Source organism: Lemur catta, chromosome 7 (genome assembly GCF_020740605.2).
Source record: "Lemur catta isolate mLemCat1 chromosome 7, mLemCat1.pri, whole genome shotgun sequence".
NCBI lineage: Eukaryota > Metazoa > Chordata > Mammalia > Primates > Lemuridae > Lemur > Lemur catta.
This window is the reverse complement of record NC_059134.1, coordinates 54,543,837-54,569,456: the sequence shown is the minus strand read 5'-3', so window position 1 is coordinate 54,569,456 and position 25,620 is coordinate 54,543,837. Positions and strand designations below refer to the sequence as shown.

Sequence of the window (25,620 nt, the reverse complement as noted above, 5' to 3'; positions counted from 1 at the left end):
AGGTACCACCTTTCAGGTTGATATCTTCTTAGCTTAGAGTTCTAGGACCACCCTGGTATATAAGTTTGGATTTCAAGATCTTTTGATGTGTAGGCTTGATCTCTCAACAATTTTTTGGTTCTACTCTCACACGACTTGCAGTCTTTGAGGGTCCTAGCTTTTCACAGGGCCTCAGTTCCAATCCCCCACTTGGAGTGTGCCTTGTCTCCTGACTCTATGAACATATTACATCCTAAGAGCCTGTCTTACTGGATCTGATAATCCCCCGTCTCCACCAGGTCTGCTGCAGCTTCAGCTCCTGTGCCTCCTGCTCTGGCTTTTGGCTTCATCTTACTTCTGGAATCTGGGGTTTCCCTGATGCCCCTTTTCTTTATGTTGAATTTTGAAAACAAATGGTTGTACCTTGTGGTCAGAAAGTCTTTGTGATGACCTAGGTGACCATTTTTCTTGAAATAAAAGTCCCAGCAAGAGCTCTGAGTTTCAGTTCTTCCATCTGTAAAATGAATCAAACCTACTTCATAGAGATGCTGTGAGCATTAGGCGAGAATCATGGATGTGAAGCACTTAACATGATAACCAGCACCTCAGTAAGTACTTGGTAGATACCAGTTATTATTAGCTCCTGGCCAGGTGCCTCCCTTGAACCAGTACCCTGGTAATAGACCTGCCCTTTGGCTCTACTCTGGACCCTCCCCATGCATGCATCACTGGGCAGCCCTTTCTGGATGCAGTGCTCTGTAAGCTACTATAGTAGAGACCTCAGGGGATTTGCAGATTGGGGTCCTCTGAAATGGAGATACCACATAAACTGTGTTCTTATGAGAGACCCTGAGACTGTGGAATTGTTCATTTTGTGCTTCGTAGGTTAGCGTGATTAATGCTAGGTCAAGAATTCTGTCTGTTTATGTTGACGTTTCCTAATCATTCATTTAAAAAATATTTGCTGAGTCATAAATGTGGCAAAACTTCCACCGATATAGGCAATCATATATAAATGAAGTACATATTTTTAAAATGAGTAGAGCTCACAAAATTATTTTCAAAAGGCTGCAGTTTACAAGACTGGGTTTTGTGTAAAACCCTCTTCGTATTTTTGGAGGTAGCATATGGCAGCCCGAAACAGTACATATGGCTGCTCCACAGTAAGGGAGAACCTTTCACAATTTAATTTTGTTAGGCATTGATGACAAATTTTAGAAGGTTCATATTAAAAGGAAAAAAGTATGCTTTGGGGACAGAAAAGTAAATTTGGGTGTAAACTAGAAACACATCAATATATAGTTTTTGGGATTCTCTAGTTTTGGTTGGTCTGGAAACATTTACATTTTCTAAACACTTCAAATCTCAATTGTATATTACATATAAGCTGGTTGACTTATAAACGGTCCATGTTTCATGTATTTGCTAATCCCACTGAGAGGGCTTTATTATTGCAGCAGGAAAAAAATCAGGAAAATAGGGAGGGTTGGCCTCTATTTTCTTCAAATTCTCAGTAATCACTACCCCCCCCAAAAAATCCTAAATTCCAGCTTTTGGGAAAGAACAACTTTTACCCAGAAATGTCCTTTTTCCTCGAAGTTCTGAAGGCTCACTCCCCCTCACATGGTGAAAGTGAAAAGGGGCAGAAGAAAATGTCAAAAAGTCCTCACGGGCTCTGGAGGATGGGGTATGGGTGCACATACACAAGAGTGCCTCTGATGGGGAGTGGGGAGCAAAGGGAGAAATAAGGAGGGCCAAGTCTCGGGGCACTGAATGACATATTCCAAAGTGGTTCACACACTTCTGACCCTGGAACTTGAAGCCCCCTGGCGTTCAGATGTTGCTGGTGCACGGAGCGTGGGCTCCTGCTAACATTTCCATCTCTGTGCTCCAACGGGGCATGAGGGCCAGGCCATTTCCTCTCGCAGCCCTTTTCAGCGCCTACCTTGTGGGGTGTCAACTGACCTGGAGAACTAGGGAAGGGTGTGTGGGAGAAGGAAATCCAAACTAGACGCCTGAAGACCCAGCTCCTCCTCTGGAGCCGTCACTCTCTAGCCACGAGGCCTTGGGCACATCTTTCATAAGCCCGAGACTAAACTGACTCATGTAAAACCAAGATGATAAGCCCTGCCGACCTTTCAGGATTGCCGAAAGGTTCCCGGGTCGTAAAGGGTAAATGAGTAAGTCAATGAAAGAAATTTTAGTGTCCTGCCCATGCGGGTGGCTGTTCCCTGGAGCCCCCTCCGCAGACAGGGGCTAGGCCACAGAAATGTGCTCTGCTGGCCGCCTGGCCCTTCTTTGAGAGAACAGTTGCCGTCCTGACTAGAAGCCGCTTCTCATTTGTTGTGAGATCTTAACAGCTGCCAGGGAGTGGTGGGACTGCAGGTGGCTCATTGCCTCTCTCACTGCGGCGGCCCCATCGGGAGTGGAAGGTAGGTGGGGCAGGCTAGGCTGTTGGCTGCCTGACAGCCACCTCCTGGCCCTTGCATGCCACCAACCATCTCTCGGAAGAGCTGGCCTACGGGGACTTTCACAGGAAGTAGAAGGCATGCTGGAGAGTTCTATTAAATGGGCTCAGCTAACTTCCTCATCGTTATGAACAAGGATGCTGGGGCTTAGGTTAGGTGACTTACCTAACTTCATACTGCTAGTGAAGGGGCAGGGCTGGGAATCTGGTCCCTAATCTTTCTTCACATCCAACTGCTAGGCACTATTCCACAGCACAGCTCTTTGCATCAACGCTTTGGGTATTCTGGCTCCCCCGGCCCTGTCCCTCTCCACAGGGGGCAGGAATTGGCTTGTTTATTTCTGTATCTGAAATGCACAGCACAGTGCCTTGCACAGAGTAACCAACATATTTGTTGAACGAATGAACAACTGCAGGAATTGCTATATGAGGACCCCAAACCAAACAGCTCAGTCAGTTTGGGAGGGCCGGTTGAGGGCCACAGGGTGTGATGGAAGCCATTCTCCACAGGAAGAGCACATCCCTCTCCTTAGACAGGAGGCACAGGGGACAAGCCTGTTAATGTGTCTAACACCTATCGCGGGGCTGGCAGGCCCTGTGCTAGGCACTGGATGTACAGGAACAAACAGAGTCGTGCCTCCAAAGGGTTCAGTGAAGTGGGTCACACAGAGGCAGCACAGTCCTGAGGAGGAAAGCAGGAAAGGGGGCTTTGGGAGCCCAAGGGTGGGCACCCAACTCAGTCTAGGGGCCGGGATGATTCCTAGAAGAGAGAATACTTAAACTGAGCAGGACAGACAAGGAGGTGCCAGAAAGAGAATGGGGATGTGGGCTGGGGCAGGTCTGGGGAGTCTATGGACTAATAAACTCTTTGTGCTGCAGTTGTCTGCATGGTTCCTTAAACTGATAGCCCCACGGACATCAGCCTCTCTGCAGGCTTAACTCTCCCTCTGGCTTGACGACCCAGCAGCCAACCTCATTTCACTCCTGTCTGCAGTCTGGCCACGGAACTGTTCTACAACAGGCTGTGAGCCATACCTGGGGAGGCCCTGGGGGTGGAGGTGGAATATGCCTCCCCTTCTATACACATGGGGAGAAGATTTTGTCATTTGCTATAATAAATTCTGTGCATTCTTTCAAAAGGTTTGCAAAATCTTTATCTGCCCCTTAGAACACAAGATTTTTAAAGGTCAATTTCTCTCCTGTCTCTTATCATGAGAAATATGGTTTAGAGATCACTTGAAGGGTGACCAAATTCTACGGCTTTATGTGAAATCTCCATTCCAGCAATAGGAGACAGGGAGGAGGAGGGAGGACAGAGAGCTTTGTTCTCAGTTTTCCTGAGATCCCTCCTTCTAGGTTGCGTCTCTTGATTATCTATTGCAACCCATGATTGTTTTTTAAGGGGCCAAGAGCACTGAAAGAGATTATCATACCTTGAAGCTGCTTAAAGATCCTCTATCAAAAGAAGTCTGGTTGTTTAAATTCCAGTGGAGTTTTTATTCTGGTTTCTTTTTAAACACGGGTTCCAGTCTAATCCTAGCTCTCCCACTGATCCCCGTGTGACTCTGGGCAAATCATTTCAGCTCACTGAGACTTAGTTTCCCTGCATGTAAATGTCTGCCTTGCAAGTTTGTTGTGTGGGCTAGAGATCCCGGACACAGAGTGTCCAGCACAGTGCCTGGCACTTAGGGAGACTCTAAATGGTGGCTTTTGTTTTCCTTTATAAATATTTGAATTCTTTTCATTTGAGCAATGAGCATGTAACAGTCTGGAATACAGATTTTGATAAAGAAAATGAAAAAGGTAAAAGCACATTGTTATATGGCAAAATACATCATAAGCGCATAACCCGAAGTGAAAAAAGTAGGATATAAAATTTTATAGAGGGCATAATTACAATTTTTAAAAATAATTATTTATATATGAATATATCCTTTATAATAAACATCATGCTTCTGTGGTTGCAGGTGGAAAGGAGCAGAAGAGACAACTGACATTTGCAGGTGTGAAACTGTCTTAGAGAACTTGAGTAATTCAGTCAAGGTCACACAGTCAGCAAACGGGGGAGCCAGGAGTTGAATTCAGACAATCTGGGTATAGCTTCTGTCTCATTGTGCTATCTTTCCTCTCAGCATTTTAAATAAACCCGTAATCCTTACAGCAACCCCACAAGGTGCATTATTATCCTCATTTTATCATCATTTAGTGTCTTTGGGATATAGCTTCACTATCTTGGAAATGGACATGAAATGAACATCCCCATGAGAGGATCAGTGAGTCTAAAATGAGAACATGCACGTGACTACACTTCATCAAGGGCTTCGCAACACATGCAACAGGAATGGGGCACACGGAGGGCTTCACACTGAGTGGGTGGGTCAGGGCCCCCTGACCTGCCCACCCGCTGGGCCCTCTCCCCACCCAGGGCCTGGGGTGAAATCTGGAGCCATGGCGGATGGATCGGGCAGCCCCGACAGTATCAGGAGGCTGGCAGTCACCGAGTCACCTTTGGGATCTGCTTGCTGCTTTTAAATCCAGGCAGTAATCATACATGAAAACAAAAACAAACCAATAAAGCAATAAAGCTACTCCCAACTCAGTCATACTGTGTAGCTTTTTTTTTTTCGGTCTCACAGTTTAAAAACACTGCTGCAGCATTCTTAATGAACCTTGAAATTCAAGTTTAATTTAAAAAGGGTTGCTTTAAGCCTAGCAAATTGGGAAAGAAGAGAAACTCGGGGTTCTCAGATAACTTGAAGGGCCACAGTGCTCTACGATGGCGCCATGTGTCTGAAGTCTGGGCACAGTGGAAAGCTCTAAGGTGGCCAGACCTCACAGATGCTGGCAGCTGTGTGACCCAGGCGAGATACTTGCTCAGTCCCCATTCCTCATCCTAAGGGAATACTAAGGGGATAATAACACCACATACCGCACAGTGTTGTTGGGTGGATGCACAACTGCTTTGCAAACTATAAAATGACATCCAAGTTATCACCATACTCTGGTTGGCTCTGTGGTACTGCTGCAGTCTCTCTGGATCTGAGTAAGTGCTCCCACTAACTTCTAGGAGAAGTCACCAGGAGAAGGCGAAGTGTTCGAGGTTCACAGGGCTATGTGGACTGGCTCAAGAGTCTGGGGTCCTAGTCCAGGCCGTGTAAAGACTTTCTGCATGACTGTGCCACATCTCATGTCATCCCCCCTCCCTGGGCTCCAGTTCTGCCGTCTGTAAACATGCAGGTGACAGAGCTGGAGTTCTCTGACGTCCCTCTCAGTCCTGTTACTCGACAGCAAGCTCTGCGGAGTCCATCTCCAAGCCCCTGGGTCACATCAGCCGAGAACCACCACTCAGCGAGACTCTCACCTTGTTTCCCTCCAGCCTGAACTATTTTTCAGGGATTATGCTGCGTCCCCTCTCAGGGCTAAAACAGAGGCACTTATTTAATTTTGCCCCCATTTGATGTAGATGTCTGGATGACATTTTTTCCCAAATGACTGTGAGCTTCCTGAGGGAGAAAGACTGGGCCTTTTTGTCCCTCAGAAAGGGGTATGTGGTTCCTTGTAGACAGCAGGAGCCCAACAAACGTGTGCTTGCCTGAACTGAAAATAGCTTAGTGCCCAGTATGGCTCACTCCTGCACGCCTTGCACAGTCTGCTCTGTTTCTCCCTCCACTATAACTGTCCCTGTTTGCCCAAGGCCCAGAGCGATAGAGGCCAGTGAAGATAAGTCTTGGCCCCTCTGGCACTTGGGGACAGTCCACCCCCTATGGCAAAGCAGGGTCCTCTGAACCTTTCCCTTGGCTCTCCTGATGGGTGGACAGCCCACCGCACTGAGGGGGTTATTAGATGAGATGTTTCCTCATTTCGCAGTTGAGAACCAAGGACAAAGACCCTGAACACTCTGGCCTCCCTAGCTGGTTGTATCTCCAATCAAGATGACCCAAGGGATGTCCTCCTGGATGGACTGGAAGCCCCACAGGACAGGACCCATATCACAGTTCCCGGCAGGGCACCCAGACATACTATGGGTCGAATGAATGGATGCTCCTTCATCACAGCAATTATCCCACTGCATCGCAATTACCTGCTGTTTCTCTCTCCCTCTATGTTGTGAATTTTCAAGGGTGGGGACTGTGTCTTATTTATCTCTGAAGCCCCAGGACAGGGCTGATGCAGTGTAGACACTCAACATTTGTCAAGTGAGTGAATGAACTATGTACAAACTCATTTCAGTCCACAACATGCTCCAACATGCAAGAGGTATATTCCCCTGCCATTGGGGATTTTCTGGTTGTTCTTTTCTACTTCCTGTTGGCTCATCTGTCAGAGCAGGTGGAGGAGGCTCCCTTCCCCTGGGGTCTGGATCAGCCCCGTTTCCTATGACAAGAAGCTCTGTCTCTCACCAAGCTGTAGGGCTTTGGGCCTCGTGCGAACACCAGCAAGTCCAGGTGCTGGGAGGCTGTCTCTGAAGTACAGTAAACAGAGGGCACACTTGTATGATGTTTCCATGTGAGAGAATAAAGGAACCTCATTCTATTACCTATTATTGTATGTGTGTTGGGGTAGGGGAGAAGTGCCCTCTCCCCACATTTACCAAAGACATTCAGTTCTTTTGCTGCCCAGATGTTCAACAGCTGTTTGAAGGCTGTGGTCAAGACCTGGACTCTAGATCAGGGAATGACTTTGTGGTGTGGCTCCTCCCCTTCCCTTCTGTTACATGAGTGTCACTGTTAGTCATTGCAATGGTGCCTACACGGGCAAGGCAAAGGGGAATGCTGAGGAAATCATGCAGGTAATCTGGGCTGACTTCTCCTTCCTATGAAGAACAAATATAAACACACTTTATCTTGCCTGAAGACAGGGACGCCTGATACCCTTCCCTGCCTTGCCGGCCTTTGCCCATGATGCCGTCTCTGAATGGAAAGCCCTTTCCTTTCCAGGAAACTCCTATCTGTGCTAGCGTCACTTTCTTGATGAATGTTTTCCTACTCCCACAACAACCAATACATCACTCTACAACAGCACTTATCACAGTCCATTAGCACTTAACTTTGGATCTTTCTCCCTCATTTGAGTTCCTGGAGTACAGGGACAGGAGTTACTCATCTCTACGTTTGGATAGCGCCTGATTCCAAAATAAGAACTTTGGATATTTATGGAGAGCAAAAATTAATGAACTCTACACTAATGGAAGTTATAACCCTGCAAGATCTTGGGCAAAGAACATGGATTTGGCCTGGCTCCCACGGCCAAGCCCCCAGCTCCTGTTGAGAGTTACTCCCCTGAGCCCAGGCCTGGTGCATCACGCCCACTCGCCTCCTGGGTTTAGACAGCAGGTAGAAGGACTAAAAGCCGCCTCAAATGTCCAAAATAGCCATCTTTAGGCTACTAGGGCCAGCTCAAGGCAAACGAATCACAGTAATAACAATACCACACACTTGGCCTTTTAATTCTTATGGTGCTTGGAGATTTTAGAATCCCTTTAAGCAGAAAATTAACAAAGGTTGTGATGCTGCATTTCTGCCCTATTGATTTCCTACTCTGTGCAGTATACTAGAAAGTCCTTTGTATAAGCAGAAAGGAATCACATAAACACGTTTGGATGAGGCCACTGTTAGGCCATTATTGGAAAGAAAGGGTTAACTGTTCCGTGTGTGTGTGTGTGTGTGTGTGTGTGTGTGTGTGTGTGTGTGTGTGTGTGTTTTGTTTTTGTTTTCCACATCTCTATCTTTTTATTTTCCTATTAACCTCTGGTAGAATCAGGAAGGATCAATCTATCTTCCAGGGGGGAAAGTAGAGCACCTTATGGTTGTATTTATCCAAGTGTATACAATACAAAAGCGAAGACTAAGACTATGACAAATATAAGGACTGAAATGGTCCCTATGGTTTGATGGCCTCATTTTATAAATAGGGATTGTGAGGCCCAGAGACACCAGGCAGCTTGCCTAAGGATGCACAGGAAGTCAAAGTCAGAGTCAGATTAGAAGCCAGGCCTCTTCCCTCTCAGCCAATGAATGTTCCACAAGACTAGCCCCTTCTTCCTTGGGCTTTGACTATCTAATACTTGAAAAAAAATCCAAAGCAAGGGCAAATTCTATTACAAAGATGTCCCCTGGTGTCCTTAGAGACGGATACCACCAGAGTCAGAGGAGACGAGGCCCTGACCAAAGGTACACATTCCTGTGCAGCTCCCGTGATGCAGAACTGCATGGCTCTTCCTGTCCACCTCCAGCCAGGGGGAACCCGTAACTGGGCCAGGCAACTCGTTCCACTGTTGCATTGTTTGAAAATTCTTTCTTCCATATGCCTTCTCTTCTACACTGGCTGCTGCGTGGCAATTGATTTCATTTACAGTAGTTCATTTTAATTAATTCATTGGAAGAACTAGTGATATGCACTCATTCCTTAGGCCACGTGTGCAGTTTCTGCTTGTCCTGGGGCCCCCCTGACTGGACAGCTCGTGTGCTGGTGGCCTGCTGACTCAGTGATGCCCACCCTCCATTCTCTGCCTCCTGCCCCCAGAGTGCCAGGGCCCATGGGTCCCAAGGGTCCTACCTCCATCATTGTCTTTGCTGTCACCGCAGGTGGTTTCCATGGAGGTGTCACATCCTGCTCCTCTCCAGCCCAGCTGGCAGACGCAGTGCCACCCGTTCAGGTCCAGGGTACATCTGCCATTACCATTGCACAACCCAGGGCAACCCTCTGCAAGACAAAGTACACAGAGTCGAGGTCTGATCTCCCAGAGCCAACTGCCGTCACACACACTCTACCTGCCGACTTTCAAAATGCTTTCACATCCGTCAGCACGTTGATGCCACAGCAGCCCGGGGAGGCAGGTGTCATTAGGAATTGCCGCTTTGCAGAGAAGGCAACTGAGGCTCAGAGTGGTAAAAGGACTTACCAAAATTGCACAGTCAGAAGTGGCAGGGATAGGTCTGAAACCCACACCTTCTGCATCTAAACCCCCCCCCTTTCAATCAGGATTCTAGAGCTGGAGTCAGTGGACGTGGCAGAATCCGACCAATAGAGCTTTCTGCCCGATCCTTGCTCTTTATTCATCCTTGTGTGTTTCTCCTGTCTCTGGCAGCTGTTTGGAACAAAGGAAACACCTCTCTGTTTACTCCTCACGTCCCTCCGCACTTCTGCATGTCATTCTAAAGGGCTATACTTTTTCCAACTCTTGTGACCAGTCAATTTTATTGGACCTTAGGCATTTCATTTATTTTGTCTTATTTTCTCCTAAACAACTGTCTTTGCTTTGAGGAAGAGGGCTTGGGTCTTTTTCTCACCATCTTGTGTGGAGCTACACTTAGAAGAGGGCTCTGCGCCCAGGGGAGCCCCAGTGACTGCCCCAAAAGAGACTAACTAGGGCTGTCTGCCAGCGCAGTGCAGGTATGTGCAGGCGGCTCTGCTCCCTACTTTCATCTGCACACCTGTCTGCCATTTATTAAGCACCTTCTCTGAGCTAGCACTGGAGGTACAGAAATGAATAAGACCTATTCCTATTCTTGAGGAGCATGCAGCCTACCAAAGGAGACAAATTCATAGAAGTAAAATATTTCAGTGCTAGGTGCCTTGTAGGAGATGTACAAAACATGGTGGGAACTTAACACAGGTGCGGCCATCTGAGAGGGCTGTGGATGATCTAATCAAGAAGGAGCAGGCAATACTTAGACTCTGCGTTGGTTATGCTTTGACCATATGATAAGGTGGGGAGTATTTATTGCTATTAAAGTAGATACAGGGTTTTTGATTACCATCCCTTCAAGCCCCTTTGAATCTGTGGCTCAGAAATCTATGTCTGAGAATATGTTAAGTTACATGGTTCACTTCAGCTTCTATTTTGCCACTTGGTTTTCATTCAAGTCCTTACTTTAATAAAGCTGTCAACCTCCTTCTCGGAGGGGCTATCAAAGATCACCTGTCACTGTCATGCCTTTTATTTCCTCTTTGCCCCTGTTCAGTCTCAGGGAAAGGTATGGATGTGAAAGCACTCTATTAGCTATACAGCTTGATTTGTTTTATTACTATGAGCAAAAAATTGCTCCAAATATGGCTACAAACTAAATTTTCTGCCATGAAACAATGGGAAATTGACCCATTATTCTTAAGTGGGGCAACAAATGTGAAAGAGGCTGTCTAGTACAAGACCCAGCCCAAGGTGGGCACTCACTAAATGCCTGATCAATCAGAATCTAAAACTTTAGTGCTTCAAGGACTTTTGATCGTTGGCTGTCATTCCAAAGTGAAAGAAAAGAACATGTTTATTTACACTTGAGATGTTCAACACAGCAAACAATCAATCAATCTGGCCATTGTGTTTTCCATTTAAAAGAAGAAACATTTACCAAGTGTGTATGCCAAGCCTAGGAGGGATTCCTTGAGAAGTTGGGAAGCGTATGTAGACTATGTGGTCTCTGCACAGCAGAAGCCTGTTGGGAAAGATGGGGAGCACCAGCATGTCCACCCCCGAAAGCGACTGAGAAGGAAGTGGGCTCCAGGAACAGTGCTGTGATGTGCAGGTGACTAACTGCACCTGATGTCCAGGTATTCTAACTCGGTAGCCAACATCAGCCACCCCTAGCGATCTAAGCAATCATAGCCTCTTCCTTTCTCGTTAGTCTCATTTCAATTTTTGTCCACATGGCTGGGCACAGTGGCCCATGCCTGTAATCTCAGCAATTTGGGAGGCTGAGGCAGGAGGATCGCTTGAGGCCAGGGTTTGAAACTAGCACCCTGGGCAACATAGGGAGACTCCTGTCTCTATAAAAAAAAAAAATTCAAATTTTGTCCATAGGCTGGGACTTATTTTTAATTAAGCCTCATTTGTAGTTGGAATTAGTCTTGGAGGAAGTAGGTTCCAATCTTTAATAATGGTAATAAACTGCTTTCTTTTGCTCTAAGATATAGCCTCTTATAAGATGCAAAGAATACCTCTTGCTAAGAGTGCAGGCTTGAGAGCCACACCAAAGGCTGGCTGTGCCAGGCAGTGGCAGTGTGACTCAGACTCGTTATTTAATTTCTTTGAGACTCAGTCTTCTTACTTATAAAATGGGGGTATTGGAAGGATAATAAGATGATGTGTGTATAATACACAAAGCCTGGCATATAGCTCAAACACGGTATCTGAATCTTCCACTCACCTTTACCTTCTCTCTATTTTGGGCACAGGGAGTATAATGTCGTAAATTGTACCTATAACCTCAGGTAGGGCTCACAGAAAGGCAAAATAGGAAATAGGCAGTTAGCTAGATCAGAGTCAGAAAACTTGCTCTGTAAATATCCAGAGGGTTTAGGTTTGTGAGCTACATGGTCTCTGTTGCAATTACTCAACTCTGCCATGTAGCTTGAAAGCAGCCACGTGCAATTTGTAAGTGAATGCACATGGCTGTGTTCCAATAAACTTAATTTACAAAACTAGCACTAAACTAGGTGATGGGCCAGATTTGGCTATAATTTGCCAAACCCTGGTTTAGATGCTTGAGGACAGTGATGACAATGACAATTGCCATATACTGAAGGTCTACTATGGCTGGCTAGTCCGTTAGGCACTTTACATAGATTATTTCTAAAATAAGTAACTTGTTAAAATTTTCAGATCCTGATTTTCTAGGGTAGTTCTAATCTCACACCACTTAATTCTAAATTTTTTAAATAAAAACCATGTATTATAACAGAGCAAGGACTTTGGAATTGGACAAATCTCAGTTCAAATCCCAACATCATCATTTTACTTATAACCCCATGTGATGACTGGCAAATTATTTAACTCTAAGCTTTAGTTTTCTCATCTGCAAAATGGAGACAATACCTAATTCAAAGAGTTGTTGAGAGGATTAAATGAGATAATGTATACAAATTATTTCTCACAGTGGGTAACATAAGTTGGCATTCAATAAATGGTAGCTATTATTATTATTGTTATTGTTGGATTTATTTGTTTTAATTTTGTATAATTTCACGAAGAAATTCACAAACAAGAAAACCCTTTGTCTGTCCAAACTGCATCAATGTTTGGGTTAAAAGCTATGGTCCTCATAAATACAACCTTGCCAAAGACGGCTGAGACAAGCCCAGTAATTGTCTCTTGGGGTTATGGGGTCCACATGCAGTACAGTGGGAGGTGGCATGATGGGTTCAGGGCCATGAGTCCCTGTGCATGCCACCATCTCATGCTTTCCTAGCATACTGTCCTTCTCTCAATAGCAATTGTCCCAAATGTACTTAAATAATCAATTTTGCAATCAGTTTAATTGTCTTGCTCCCTCCATTAGAATGTATACTCCATGAAGGCAACCTTGGGGCTAAACCAGTGCCTGCACAGAGCGGGCACTCAATATATATTTGTTGAAATGAATTGATGAATGAGATAAGAGACCAAGGTTCTGGTACCTCCTGACTCACTTGTGGGTAAGTTGGGAAAGTCACTTTCCCTCTTTGGCCTCAATTTTCTCAATTGTGAAACAAGGGTTTGGAAGAGAAGATCCATTAGGTCCTTCCAGCATAAGTGACCCAATAGAAAAGGTCAAAACAATTTCAAATTTGATGGTTCTGTTCTTAAATTCAACAAACCATACTGCACACCCACTGTATGCCAGACCTTGTGTTAATTCTGGGTATACAGAGATGAGATATATCCCCTGCCCTTAATAATTTTATATTCTATTTATCTGTACCCTGCTTTGTTCCAGGAAGAATTTAAAATGGGTCTTTCATCTCAAACAGTACTTCTCAAAGTGAACTGTGTGAAATATTGGTTTCTATGAGGTCCTCAAAAACAAGCTTCAGTAGTCAAATACATTTGGAAAACATGGCATCCTATACTCTTATCCTAGAAAGCCACACTGAATATCAATATATTAAAGGCTCTGAAAAGTTTTATCATAAGAAACCTGCTTACTTGATTACTAGAGCATTTTCCAGTTTGACCTTAGAACTCTTTTCCCTGCCAACAAGCCTGTAATATTCCATTCCATGAAACTCCCTTTGGGAACCCTTGCTCTAGTGAGCTCCTCTGGGCACACAGCACCTGTACACACATTCCATGATGCCTGGAAGCTGCCTGAAGAATAGGTGTTCTCAGGGAGGGGCAGCTCTAGGTGTGGAATCACAGGGGCACTATCCATAGTCAGTTTCTTCAAATGGACCAAGTTATACCCTGAGTATCTGCACTGTGCTATCAGTTTCAGAGGGACTTTGAGTAGCTGTGGGTGGAATGAGGTTTGCTCTCATCTAGCAATTTGCTTCTGGGATAATCACAGCCCCATTAGCCAGCAGGAGGAAGCTGCCTCTAGGGTGACTTGCTGACTTTCTTAAAGCAATATGCCCATCCTTACCCACTGCTGAGGCTGATTAATTCCACAAACCCTCAAACTCATCAATAATTCAGAGAGCCCAAGTGACATTAAGAATCCGTTCTGGAAGGATCATACCAGGCATTGGCTAGAGCCAAAATAATGTAATTTTAAGGTTTAGAGAAGGGCTGAGCTTTTCATAAGAAATGATGCCCTTTAAATGACAAGGGACTGCTTTATTGTCAACCTCCTGCTTAAGCCCAGGAAGTGGCGCCCCTTGCAGCTAGCATCAGGTGTGACTGGAAGACTTTCAGAATCTTTGAAGGTATTTTTCTTTTAGTGAGGTGGCAAGGGGGCTACACAATACACCTATCATATAAAACATACCCTGTTTCTTTATGTTTTGCTTCAGGTCCTCTTATACTTCTTTATCTCCACATTCACTTTCCTAGACAGAGTCACCTTCATCTCTTACTTAGTTGACAGCAATAGTCTGCTCATTGGTCTTCTCGTCCTCAACATTCCCCCTCAATTCTTCTTTCACAACATGGCCAGATTGATTCTTCCAAATCCAAATGTGATCAAATCATTATCCTGCTTTTAAAAACCTTCAGTGTCTCTCACATACCCTTATGTTAAATTTCACAATCTGTTATACGAGGCCCCTGATCAAATTGGGAGGGGCCAGTCTCCTTGCTAAGTGGCTCTTGGCTTTTCCTTAACCCTCATCACACTTTGTTGGAATTACTTGTTTTAGTGTCTTCTTTGCTACAGTGAAGGTACACCAAGATCAGGGACCATATCTGTTGTGCAGTTTCCACATTTCCTGGCATTTAAGGAGTTCAACGTATTTGTTGAGTGAATGTTGTTTCTTTAGTCTCTACCAACAGGACAGGAAAGCAACGAACAAAAGCTTGTTTGTCTCTGAACTGCAAAATGCTCCACTCTGACAAGTCCTGAGCTTGCATGGTACAGGTCTCTGAATTCTTTTTTTAGAATTAGTATCCATTATACTAGAATGTCAGCCAGATGAGGGCTTGGTTCAGACCTAGAATTTGCCAAGAAACATTCATTTTTTAAAGCAAGTTGTGATTCATTGACCGAATCCAACTAAAGGTCTGGTGATGATATTTTCTGAACTAAAGATCAGAACATGTAGTTTGAGACAGAATATGGGCCACTTCCCAGTGATGGTGACAGTTTGGAAGATGTGGTTTGGAGGAAAAAAATATTGGAAATTATGGGACATTCTTGGTGACTTACTGTGATAGAAGGTGGCATGTTGGACACATGGACAGGCCAGGAAATCCAAAGTCCTGGCTCTGCCGCTTACTGCAGGTGTGACCCAGGATGAGCCACTCAACTCCCTCAATTTCAGTTTCCTTTTTTAATCAAATCAGTATAATTATATCTGTTCCCTTAAAAAAAAATCACAGACTCACTTAAGGCTCATGGATGTGAAAAAACTTCACATAGTAGGAAAAAATTCCAAATTCCATCAAATAGATGGTAACATAATTAAATTTAGTCCATCCTGAAGGTTCCCCTGATAACGTGTGAAATACCTCTTGTAAAGAGGCTCAGAGGCACTACTTTTTCCCGTTGGAATGATTCTACTCTCAGCTGAGGACCAGCACATGAAACAGGAAGGCCCTTGCTTCTCACCCACCCGATGGGTCCTAGCAACACTTTCGTTGTATTGGGCACTGTTGTCCCAGCTGAAAAGCATTTAGTCAGTTATGTTTCCCTGAAATCCTTTCCATGAGTTTTCAAACAGCAGTTACTGTCTCTTGTACAAAGTCAATTTGGTCTCTTCTTTTACAGTTTCAAAAATTAATCTGGCTAATGAAGTCCTTCTCCAAATTAGGAGTGTGAATAAGAGTAAGAATATGATAAACTAGCATAACTCACATATGTTGAGCTCCTACCCATATACTAAGCACTTTGTATTCATTATTTCACTTAATCCTCATGCTAACCCTGTGGAGTGAGTCTTGCTACCATCCTCGTTGTATAGATACAGACTCTGAAGTGAAGATAGGCTAAATAACTTGCCCAAGGTCACCCAGGTCATCAAGTGTTGTGGCTGGGATTTAAACCCAGGCAGTGTGACTCCAGAGTATGTGTCCCTAACAACTGAGCACATATATCTTACCAGGTGCTGTGTTAGGGCCTGAGGATAAAAAGATGAATATGACATGGTATTTCTCCTCAAGGAGCATAGAGTCTTCTAAGAGCACACATATCTGCTCATTCTGAGACTTATTCTTAGAGCAATGAGGCCTATTTGGAAAATTAGGCACCATCTAATTAATGTAAATGTTTAAATTAGAAGGAATTACTTTGCCTTTAGGGAACACTCTTCAAAGATAAAACTTACCAAAGTCAGGCCTTCTCTGAAAAGGAAAACAACCGACCAAGCAAGCAACCATCTACCCCCTGAGGTCAGGGGTCTGCTTTTCCCCTTGTCTCCAGGGCCTGGCCCAGGGGCCCAGCACACACCGGGGGCTGCACACATGGTTGCTGGATGCACGAACACAATAGCAATAGAATACAGTCCTTAAGATTTCTGAACTTGCTCTTGGGTCTCTCCCTCTCTCAGGCCACCCATCCTGGTTCCCAGGGCCTTAATTCTGATGGGCCAGGGGTCATAAGGAACAGGCGGGGTGACATGAGATGGGGTGGAAAGGGCGAGGGGTGTATGTATGTGGGGAGAGGGGAGGACAGCAGCACAATGGTAATGTCACAAACAGATCTGAGCAACCTGGGGGGAGAATGACACTCCAGGTATATCAACTACCTTGTGACCAAGGGCATCCCCTTTGGGCAGTGAATGCTGCGGGGGACAAAACTGGGGATATAGCAGCATCTAGACATCATGCTTATGGGGTGTATATACATTTTTATATACACATTTCTTCTTTTATGCTCACACACAAACACACACAAAGACAACAGGAAAATAGAGGAAGGAAGACCATACCTTTAACTACCCTATCCAGATAGTGAGCTTGGGAGATAAAAGACAGGACATTTAAGGTAGGCTCGAGTAATTGCAATACTGCCTGCCACATAACCATGCCAGGTGCTAGGGAAACAAACGGGGCTGTGTCTCACATTTGGGACAGGCCTCTGTCCCAGTGGGGAAAATAAAACCAAAGACAGGACAACACGAGAGAGAAGGAGGGAGAGCAAGCAATTCTCCAGAAGGGCCACAAGGAACTTCAATTCATTCTGTGATCCAGGCGTTTGGAAATGTGATCATATAAACGAGAAGACATATGGATAGGGAAAACAGGAGAAAGGAGGATGGGAAGCTGCAAAAGTGGCCACACTCCTGCTCCGTCAGGTTTGCCCAGCTTTATGGAAAACCAGAACTTGCCCCATTGTCTACTCAGAGCAGCATCTGACCTCCCTCCAGGGGGAGCAGCTACATCAAGAACAAGCAAGTGCACCCCATCTGGGCAGAAGTGTTCCCAATAAGCTGGAATTTAGAAATATGCAAAATTTGAACAATCTCTGATATGCACTAGGGAATTGGGTTGAGTCTTTGGTCAAATACACTGCTAGACTATCTGTTTGCCGTTCTTGAATTTTCCACGTACACATGTGCCCATATATGCTTGAGTGCAGAACGCTTGGTGTTCTAAGGAAGATGCCTCCCTCCTTTGTGCGTCTCACACAGAAGGGGAGGCGCAGGGCAATGGATGTCACTGTGAAAAACAGGAAAAAGAAAAGGAAACCTGACTACTTCTCAGTGCTTATTAACTCAAAAGACAGAATGATGTGTGCTTTGTCTTCCAACAGAGGAGCTGTGTCCAAGCCTTAAATTATTTGGCTATCTAAGGTCTTGCTTACTTGTGAGGATGGGTGTCAAAGGTTGCTCTGAAATAAAGCCCACTGTGCATACATGTGGGTGCCTGGCTGTGTGTGTAGAGCAGGGCAGGCCTCTTCATTCCCAGCACAGATCAGTAAAACCATTCCACCTAGGCTGGAGTCATGGCCATTTGGGGGGCTCTCCTTTCCCTGTCTCCCTACACCTCCCCCTCGTATGTCCCCACAAGGGCAGATAGATGGCAGTCTCCTGAAGGAGCTAATGCATTCAGCCAGGCTGCACTCTGTCCTCAGCTCCGTTTTACACATCAATCGAAAGCCCGTCAAATGGGACTGGGCTGCAATGGTGTGGCCTTATCTGGAATCCCTAGGGCTCCATAAACTGTAAGAACATTCTTACTCTCTTCATAAAAAAATATAAATTTTACTTTTTCAATCCTCTGGATAAAACAGACATTGTTGCTGTTCATCAATATATATTAGCCTCAAAAGACTGGTGGATGCTCTTAGTTCAGGTATCCATGGGGTCCCTGTTTCAAGATGATATATGCCCCTGGAGGCTGCACAGCCAAGTGGAAAATTGGGAAGAGGAGATTTTAACTTGGCCTGCATGCTTCCTTTCATTCATATGGATGCTCCACAAGACAGGAGGATATAAGAGGAGAACATGAAGGAGAGTGGCTTATTAAGCAGGAGTGAATAAACAAAGCTGTGGAATGCCAAACGATGAAAAATAGGGACAGCCCACATGAAAAACAATCTTGGAAACATATCTGGCTAAAGGGAAGGGTTACTTGATTCTTGGTTCATCTGTCACTTTAGTCTTAGTCATGCTAATTCATCTAATTTTGCAAAGTGGTCTAAAATTTCTTAGATATCATCTCCCAGGATATACTATCAAAGAGCAAGAACACACATGATCTCCTGGCTCAGGTGGTTTTCTTAGCTTTCAGATCTGTAGAGTGTTTTGGAGAGTCCTAATCATAAGTTCTTGTAATGACTCTGAATCCAGTTACAGAAGAGGTGGAGTGAGCCTAGGTTTCTCTTCCAGGAATGCCTAGGCTGGCTGAGATGCCATTGTCGGGATCCAAATGGTCACACCACTGTGCAGCATCCACGTTGAGGGAGTTCTCTGAAGAGAAAAGCTTTCTTGACTGTCTCCAAACTAAATGGTGGTATCATGACTCTGGTGGTGATTAAAGATTATATCCACTCTGTCTATAGGATCCTCTCTCAGGGCCACAGGCTGACTTCAGACAGGTCTCTCTCTTCTAATGCCATTTCACTTTTAAGAACCATATAGTAATGAAGATCTCTATTACATGCAAATATATTTTTAATACCTTTAAAAAATTCTTACTAATGTCTCCAGACCACAGGTAGGAAGGGAAGCCAGTGGAAGTAACCCAGGCAGGCTCAGGTTACTATCAACATTGTGAGTTCTCAGGGGATGAGAGTAGACATTCAAAACTTCAAATTCTGACTCCACAAATTCAAAGAGATTCCTTTGCTACAAAGAGACCTCAAGCTGTGCTGAATCCCAAAGCTGATAACAACAGTTAATACCAAGTCCAAGAGTACTCTGGGAAGGGAATCCAGCTTTCTGCTTGTGGCCATTGAAAATGGAAGTGACAACTGGGTCTCTGAACTCCAATGCCATTTATTTATAAAAGGCATGTGTAGAAGTCTGCACTAGTGTTGCTTTTATTGTTTGAAAATCTTGGCACATAAGCTCTTGAGTACAATCATTTTAAAATTCATGATTTTTAAAGTACCAACTTTTAGAAAAGATGATGCAAAGTCCACAAGTTTGCATTATAGAAGGTGGATTCAGGACTTCATAAAATCCTGGTATCTTTTTCCTCAGGACTTCTTTCCTCCTGGGCCACACTTATTATTTTTTTTTTTTGACATTGCACAAACGTTTCTTATGCTCCTGCTATACCCTGTCACTATGCCAGAAGCTGGAGACAGTGGTGGCACATAGCTCTTTATGCCACAGACTCCGAGCCTTTGGCATGAGGTTGGTCTGTGAGGTCTTAGGTCTCTTTGGCATTTCTACGACCATCAACATGAAAACTTCTTTCCTTGACTTGCCTGTACCATCAGAAGTTTCCAAAAGTTTCTCTTGGGATAATCTCAAGAAACTTCCGGGGCCTCCTATCAAAGGTTATGGAGAACATGTCAAGAGGATTTCCATTCTTATTCTCCTGGATCCTCAGGTCAACTCTTACAGTTGTACCACTGGTACACGTCAGGCCAGATTACACAGGGATCGTTGCAGCAGGTGACACGTGTGGTGGTTATCATCATCTGAACTTCTTTCACATGGACGACAAACCTCCAAAGAGATGTTCTTTTTAAGATCTTGGATACATTAATGCTCTTCTCTCTTGGGATGAATGATCGGTGAATAAATGGTCGGCGGCACCCACCCTGGGAGAAACTCACAAAGCCCAGTAACTTTCCTGCAGTTTCCCACCCCTACTGCGTGTGGGCTGAAATCTCCCAGAGCCATCAGCAAATCAAACTCTCGCTCTGATACCGTGAGGTAGGTCCCTGTACATTTTCTCTTTCTCCTTGTCAGCATCTGTGCTGTCAGATCACGGGTGCTGTTGTGAGTAGATGCTTGTGAGGAGGGAAAACCACACGGGTATCACACAGGTGCTGATACCTGGTCAAGTGATTGGCGAGCTCTCGGTTAGGGATTGTCTGATTACAAAAAAGAAACCTGAGAGCTAACATGCAAAAGTGGACAAAGCACTCCAGAAGGTTTGTGGTCTTTCTTTCTAATTTCTCCTCCTCGTGAAGTTTGGTTTTGCTCACTCAAGCAATTGCATCATCAGAGTAGTATTTTGATCTGTACTCCCAGAGGAGGCTTTTGTTTAAGAATCAGGATTTATATGATTGGACAGCTCTCCCGAAGTCTAGTAAAGAATTCTGTGTATTTGGCATCTTGAACAATCACAGCTTTGGGGGCAAGGTTGGAATTTTACAAAGGTAATCAGAAGCTGGCATTTCCTACAGGTGTTTTGAGACTTTAAAGACAAAGGGCACTGAGGTGAATAAAATAACCATTAAAGAATTGATCTAAAATGTTAGTAGTGTTTTCTAAGAAATAGGAAAAAATTAAACACCTTCTTAAATTTAACTATGATTTTCAGCTTTCTCAGAGGAAATCAGAGGTCAAGCCCCAGGCTTAAGGGACCCACAAAATTCCTTGAAAAGACATCCAAAAATAGGCATTTGATGACTCGATGTTGAACATATACTTGAGAAACAAATACAAATCAATCTGTCTTACCTTAACTTCTGGGCTAGGAAAACTGAGCTTTATATATGCAATTGTGAGCATTAGCATTGAGAGCAAAATTGAAGAATCCCTTTTTCTTTGTAGGGTATTTTAGGAGCAGGCGACTCAGTTTTGTGCTGTTGGTTGTGCGGTTCTGTGGGTAGCAGGGGAAGGGGCCGGAATTCTGTCACCTTGGGGACTATCTCCAGCCACCCCACTCTGTGACCCACAGACAGAGAAACTGAAGCCCCAAGCAGCCACGTGGTCTGCCCATGTGCTTCCACCAAAGATCTGTCTTCAAGACGCAAAGAGACAGGTAAGTCCCAACATAAGGAATTAGTATTGCATGTGAAGTATTCTTGCTGTGTGACAAAAACACTGTCATTAAAGAGGATGCCACTGCTAAATTCCCTTTTATTCTGACAACCAGCCTCTCTTGAGAAAAATCAAGTAGCTTCCACAAAAGAGAAGGTGGGCCAAAGTCTCCAAAAGAAGACATTTAGTTCCTACCACAATAATCTGCTCTGGGAAATGTCATTGAGGTAAAAAGTTTCTTACGCTGGGGACGTGGCCATAAGGAGCCCAGATTTGTCTTATTCTTTAAATTCTTTATTCCTGCTGTAGAGTAATCAAATCCTTCTTTCCTGTTTATGGAGGGCAGCCGTGTGTAAATAAACAGGCCCTCCCCTCTCTCGCTTCCACTGCGTGGAGGTCGCTGAGTCAGTGTCTTGGATATCAGTTCTTTCCGATACGGGAAATGACTATATTGCAGTGTTGGAACTAGCTGCATGATAATGGCCTATTGTATAATAATGAAATCTGATAACAAGAGAAAATTTAACACTTTGAATTTCTAACTTTTCACATAAGCAGTTTTTTTCTTTTCCTAAATTACCCTCGCAGGGAGTAAAGTTCCCTGGAAACGTAAGAAAATGCTTCTTGTTCCCATCAAAGATTAAAGAAGGATCTCTCCTTCTCATTTCTATTTCAACAAGAAAAGGAAGGCACCTACCATTGTTCCTCTCATTTGCATCCCCTCCCCTCCCTCACATCCTACAAGGTTGCTGAAGTGCTCCTCCAGCCTGAGGGTGTTGGCTTTCTCTTGGGGATGCAGCTGGCCACAGCAGAGACCCACAGACAGAAGGTTGCCATGCAGGAAAATTAGACAACGACAAAGAAAACGCTCACCACACAATGAAAGGTAATAGAATTCTGAGCCAAAGTCCTTTCACCTGAGCCACTATGACTAGCCCATTACTTCTTCAATGTCCTATGACATTTTGCTGGTATTTAGGACTGTCAACCTTCCTCTCCTATTGTGCACATTTACCTTGATGTATTTCTTATCTGGAGAGGAAAAAGCATCTGCAACCCCAAGGAGGAATCTGTTCTTAAAGAGTGACAACAGGGTGTGCTACGGAGGTAGGAGAGGATGGTTTGACTTTTGGGCATTAAAATAAAAGAGACTTTCTTAAAGCCAGGCTGATGCATATCTACAAGATGCTGTGTGTGGCAAGGCCTGCCCACAAGCCCTGGCATGAATCATCTGTGATTGGACTAAGGGAGAATTTCCCTAAGTCCCTCATCATTTGACTCAGATTAGATGCTTTTATCTTATAAAAATTTTTGTCTGACATTTATAAACTTTTTGGAATTTTAGTAAGGTGAGCTGAGGACTGAGTAAGCAACTGATAGAAAACAGAATGTGCTCTCTCTGAGCTCTGATTTTTTTGTTTTATTTTATTTTTTAATAGGGATGAGTCTTCTTCTGGGCTGGGAGGCTGAAAGGTCAGTCCGCCCTTAGTCACGCAGAAAAGTGAAGGTGAGGGGAAAGCAGAGTTTATAGAAGAGGGCATGACTAGGGCCACCCCCTCATTAAGGGGTTCCCAGGACAATCACGAGGTAGGGTGACACGGACATAAAGAAGCCATCAAGTAGCGTACAGTAAGATGACATGGCACAATCTGCTGCAGAGAAGCAGGAAGGGCTGCTGTCGTGATGGAGTGGCCCTGTTGAGAATGGGGGCTGGGGCGAGTTAGGTGAAGAACTCTGAGCACACAGCCTCTGGGAAGGGGCTGATACCCAATAGAAAACTGGGGCTTTGTCGTGCAAGGACTGCAGAGCTAGCAGCTGGTGGGGAGAAAATCAAGCTTCAAACTCCTATTCTACCTCTTTAAGTTACATGACCTTGAGCCTCAGGCTGAAAAAGAGGAAATAATACATACTGCTTCACACGGTGATTGTTAAGAGAATAAAATAATACAATAAAAGTTCTTAGCACAGTGCTCAGCACGTTGTAAATACTTAAAAATTAGAAGCCATTATTGTTATTACTATTAATAAATGTAAGACATTCTATAGCCACTGATGTTGCTAGGATGGGGATCAAGGGTATAAACTAATGTCAGGCTGCAAACCAAAAAGAAGGAAGATTTTAAAAACCCACAAGAGATAAGAGGTAGCTCTGTTTGCTCAAAATTCCTTTGTCTCTCAAAAGCTTTGGGGCGTGTCTTCCAGTTTCTCTAAGACCCAAGAGGTCACTTTCCGAGCCGGAAAGGCAAATGGAATCCTGCCTTCTAAAGCCATGCGCTCACCATCTGATCACAGACCCTCCATTTAAAAAAAAAAGACAAGGAAGAAGTTAAAACACACATACATAAACTAGTTGATTCAATAAAGAGCTTTTGGTGAGTGTTCATTCCAGGATAATAAACAAAGCAAAACGTCTGGCTGAGTTTAAAATCAACAAGACCAGCAGGAAAGGCAGAAAGAAGGGAACGAAGTGATCAGCTTGTTTTTAAAGCTGCCAACAGTGCTGCTTCAGCAGAGGCTGGTGCCAGAGACCCCAAGAGAGGGGAGAGGAGACAAATGAAAGCAGGATGGAAGCTGAGCTCGGGGAAGGGGGATCCCAGGCCTAATGGACTGCAGATGTGGCCTTGGGGCCTGCGGGGAGCTTTCCCTGGATTCCAGGGCTCTGTGGGAGCTCTGACCCAGGAGCCAGTGGCCACGGAGGGCTCAGAGCTAAGCAAGAGCCATCCCAGACAGATAATGAATTTTACATCAATAATAATGGCTACGTGCATTAGGCTTCCCCCTATGTGCCAGCCAGTGCTACACTCTTTACATGTATTATGATCTCTATCTTCTGTTTGAGAAAACTGAGGCTCAGAGAGGGGACAGGACTTACTGACAGCTGCTAAGTGGCAGTCATCTGCCTCATTCCTGAACACTGAGCTCCTTGACCCAAAGCTATACTGCATGTAGCCTGGGAGAAGCTAAATGGCAAGGCACACTAACCAGCTAACCTGGGAAATGGAAACTGGGAGGAATAAGGTTGAAAATGCCAAGTTGAAATCCAACTGAGTCTAAATCCAAATGATGCCTAGGAAAGGCCAGTCATAATGTTGTCAGATGAAAGGACTTTTTGCCCCCTGTTCCCACATGCAGTGGGGGCCCGGAGGGACAGAGGTGTCCTGCAGACCAGAGAAGGTAGCCCGGGCCCGGGGCCCGCCATACCGATGGTGCAGTGCTCGCCATTCCAGCCGGGGCTGCACTCGCACTTGCCGTCGCGGCAGGTCCCGTGCTCGGCACAGCGCGGGTGGCAGGCCCGCTGGTCGCAGGCGGACCCCATCCAGCCGTCCTCGCAGCGGCAGGTGCCCCCTACACAGACGCCGTGGCCTCCGCAGTCAGCAGCGCAGATCTCTGTGGGGAGGAGGAGGAGGGAGGACACAGGGCCAGGAGAGGACGAAGGGGCCAGAGGGTAGGGGAGGGAGGAGAGAAACAAAACAAGCATTGAGAAAGTTATTGTTGGGCACGAGGGTCACACTTGGCTACCTACCTAGGCTTCTGTGAGAGATCAGGATTCCCAAGGCTCGGGGCACTAATCTCCGTGGACAATGACTCTCGGATGAGAACAATTCTCTGGGCAGAAGCCTGCCCGGCGCCTGCTTCCCCACCAAAATAGAGGGGATTGAAAGGCTCTGCTCAATTTGATTTTCCCTATTGCCAGCCTGTCCCTGCTTTTGTGCTTGCCACTTCCAAAGGGGACCGGCCTTCTGAACAGATGTGAGGAAAAGTCAAATTTAATTAAAAACTGGTTATGTGTGAAAACAAAGTGAGGATGAGTCCCCGTCGCCAAATGAAGTGCTTGTGGGTCTGGCCGGGCACGTGAAGAGTTCCGGGGCCTGCACTTCATTACGGGCTTCACGCCAATGGAGGGGGTGGGGGGGGGCAAAGGAGGCAGGGCCCCTATCCCATGGGCACACGCTGGGTTGTTGTCCAAAACTTGCAGTTTGTTCTGCGCTTTTGCTGGGTTTATTCTGTGCTCCAGCTCCCTGCTTACTCACCCTAGCTGCAAGCACCAGCTAAATGGGCTTTCAGATCCAAAGCAAACAGCTGGGGGGGCCACTTCACAGCCAGAGTGGAATTGCCCACCCTTCACAAAGGCTCATCTGTGAGACGGTGCGAAACACACAGGCCCCGATTCACAAGCCCGTCGGGCTCCAGGCCAGCAACGGCTCCCTGCTTATTGCAGGCAGAGTTGGTGAAGGCTTTCAAAATGCAACTGCTCTTTAGGAAACAGGTTGAGCAACTGTGTCCACTGAAGCTTTCTGCCAAGGCTCTCATGGAGACCCTGACTTCATTCTTATGCCTCATGGCCCAACATTCTTCAAATTCATGTGAAAATCCCAACGCTTTTCATTTCTTTCAAACTAAATTAGCTGGCACCTCTATCAAGTTGCACTTGCCCATTA

General features: G+C 45.2%; 1 protein-coding gene across 1 annotated transcript in view; it reads right to left on the bottom strand.

Moving 5' to 3' along the window:
• Positions 1 to 25,620, bottom strand: part of TENM4 (teneurin transmembrane protein 4) — a 499,427-nt gene that overhangs the window by 96,933 nt on the left and 376,874 nt on the right. Inside the window, 2 exon segments of the mRNA XM_045557253.1 lie at positions 9,002 to 9,148; positions 24,383 to 24,568. Of these exon segments, the coding sequence (XP_045413209.1) occupies positions 9,002 to 9,148; positions 24,383 to 24,568 (333 nt within the window).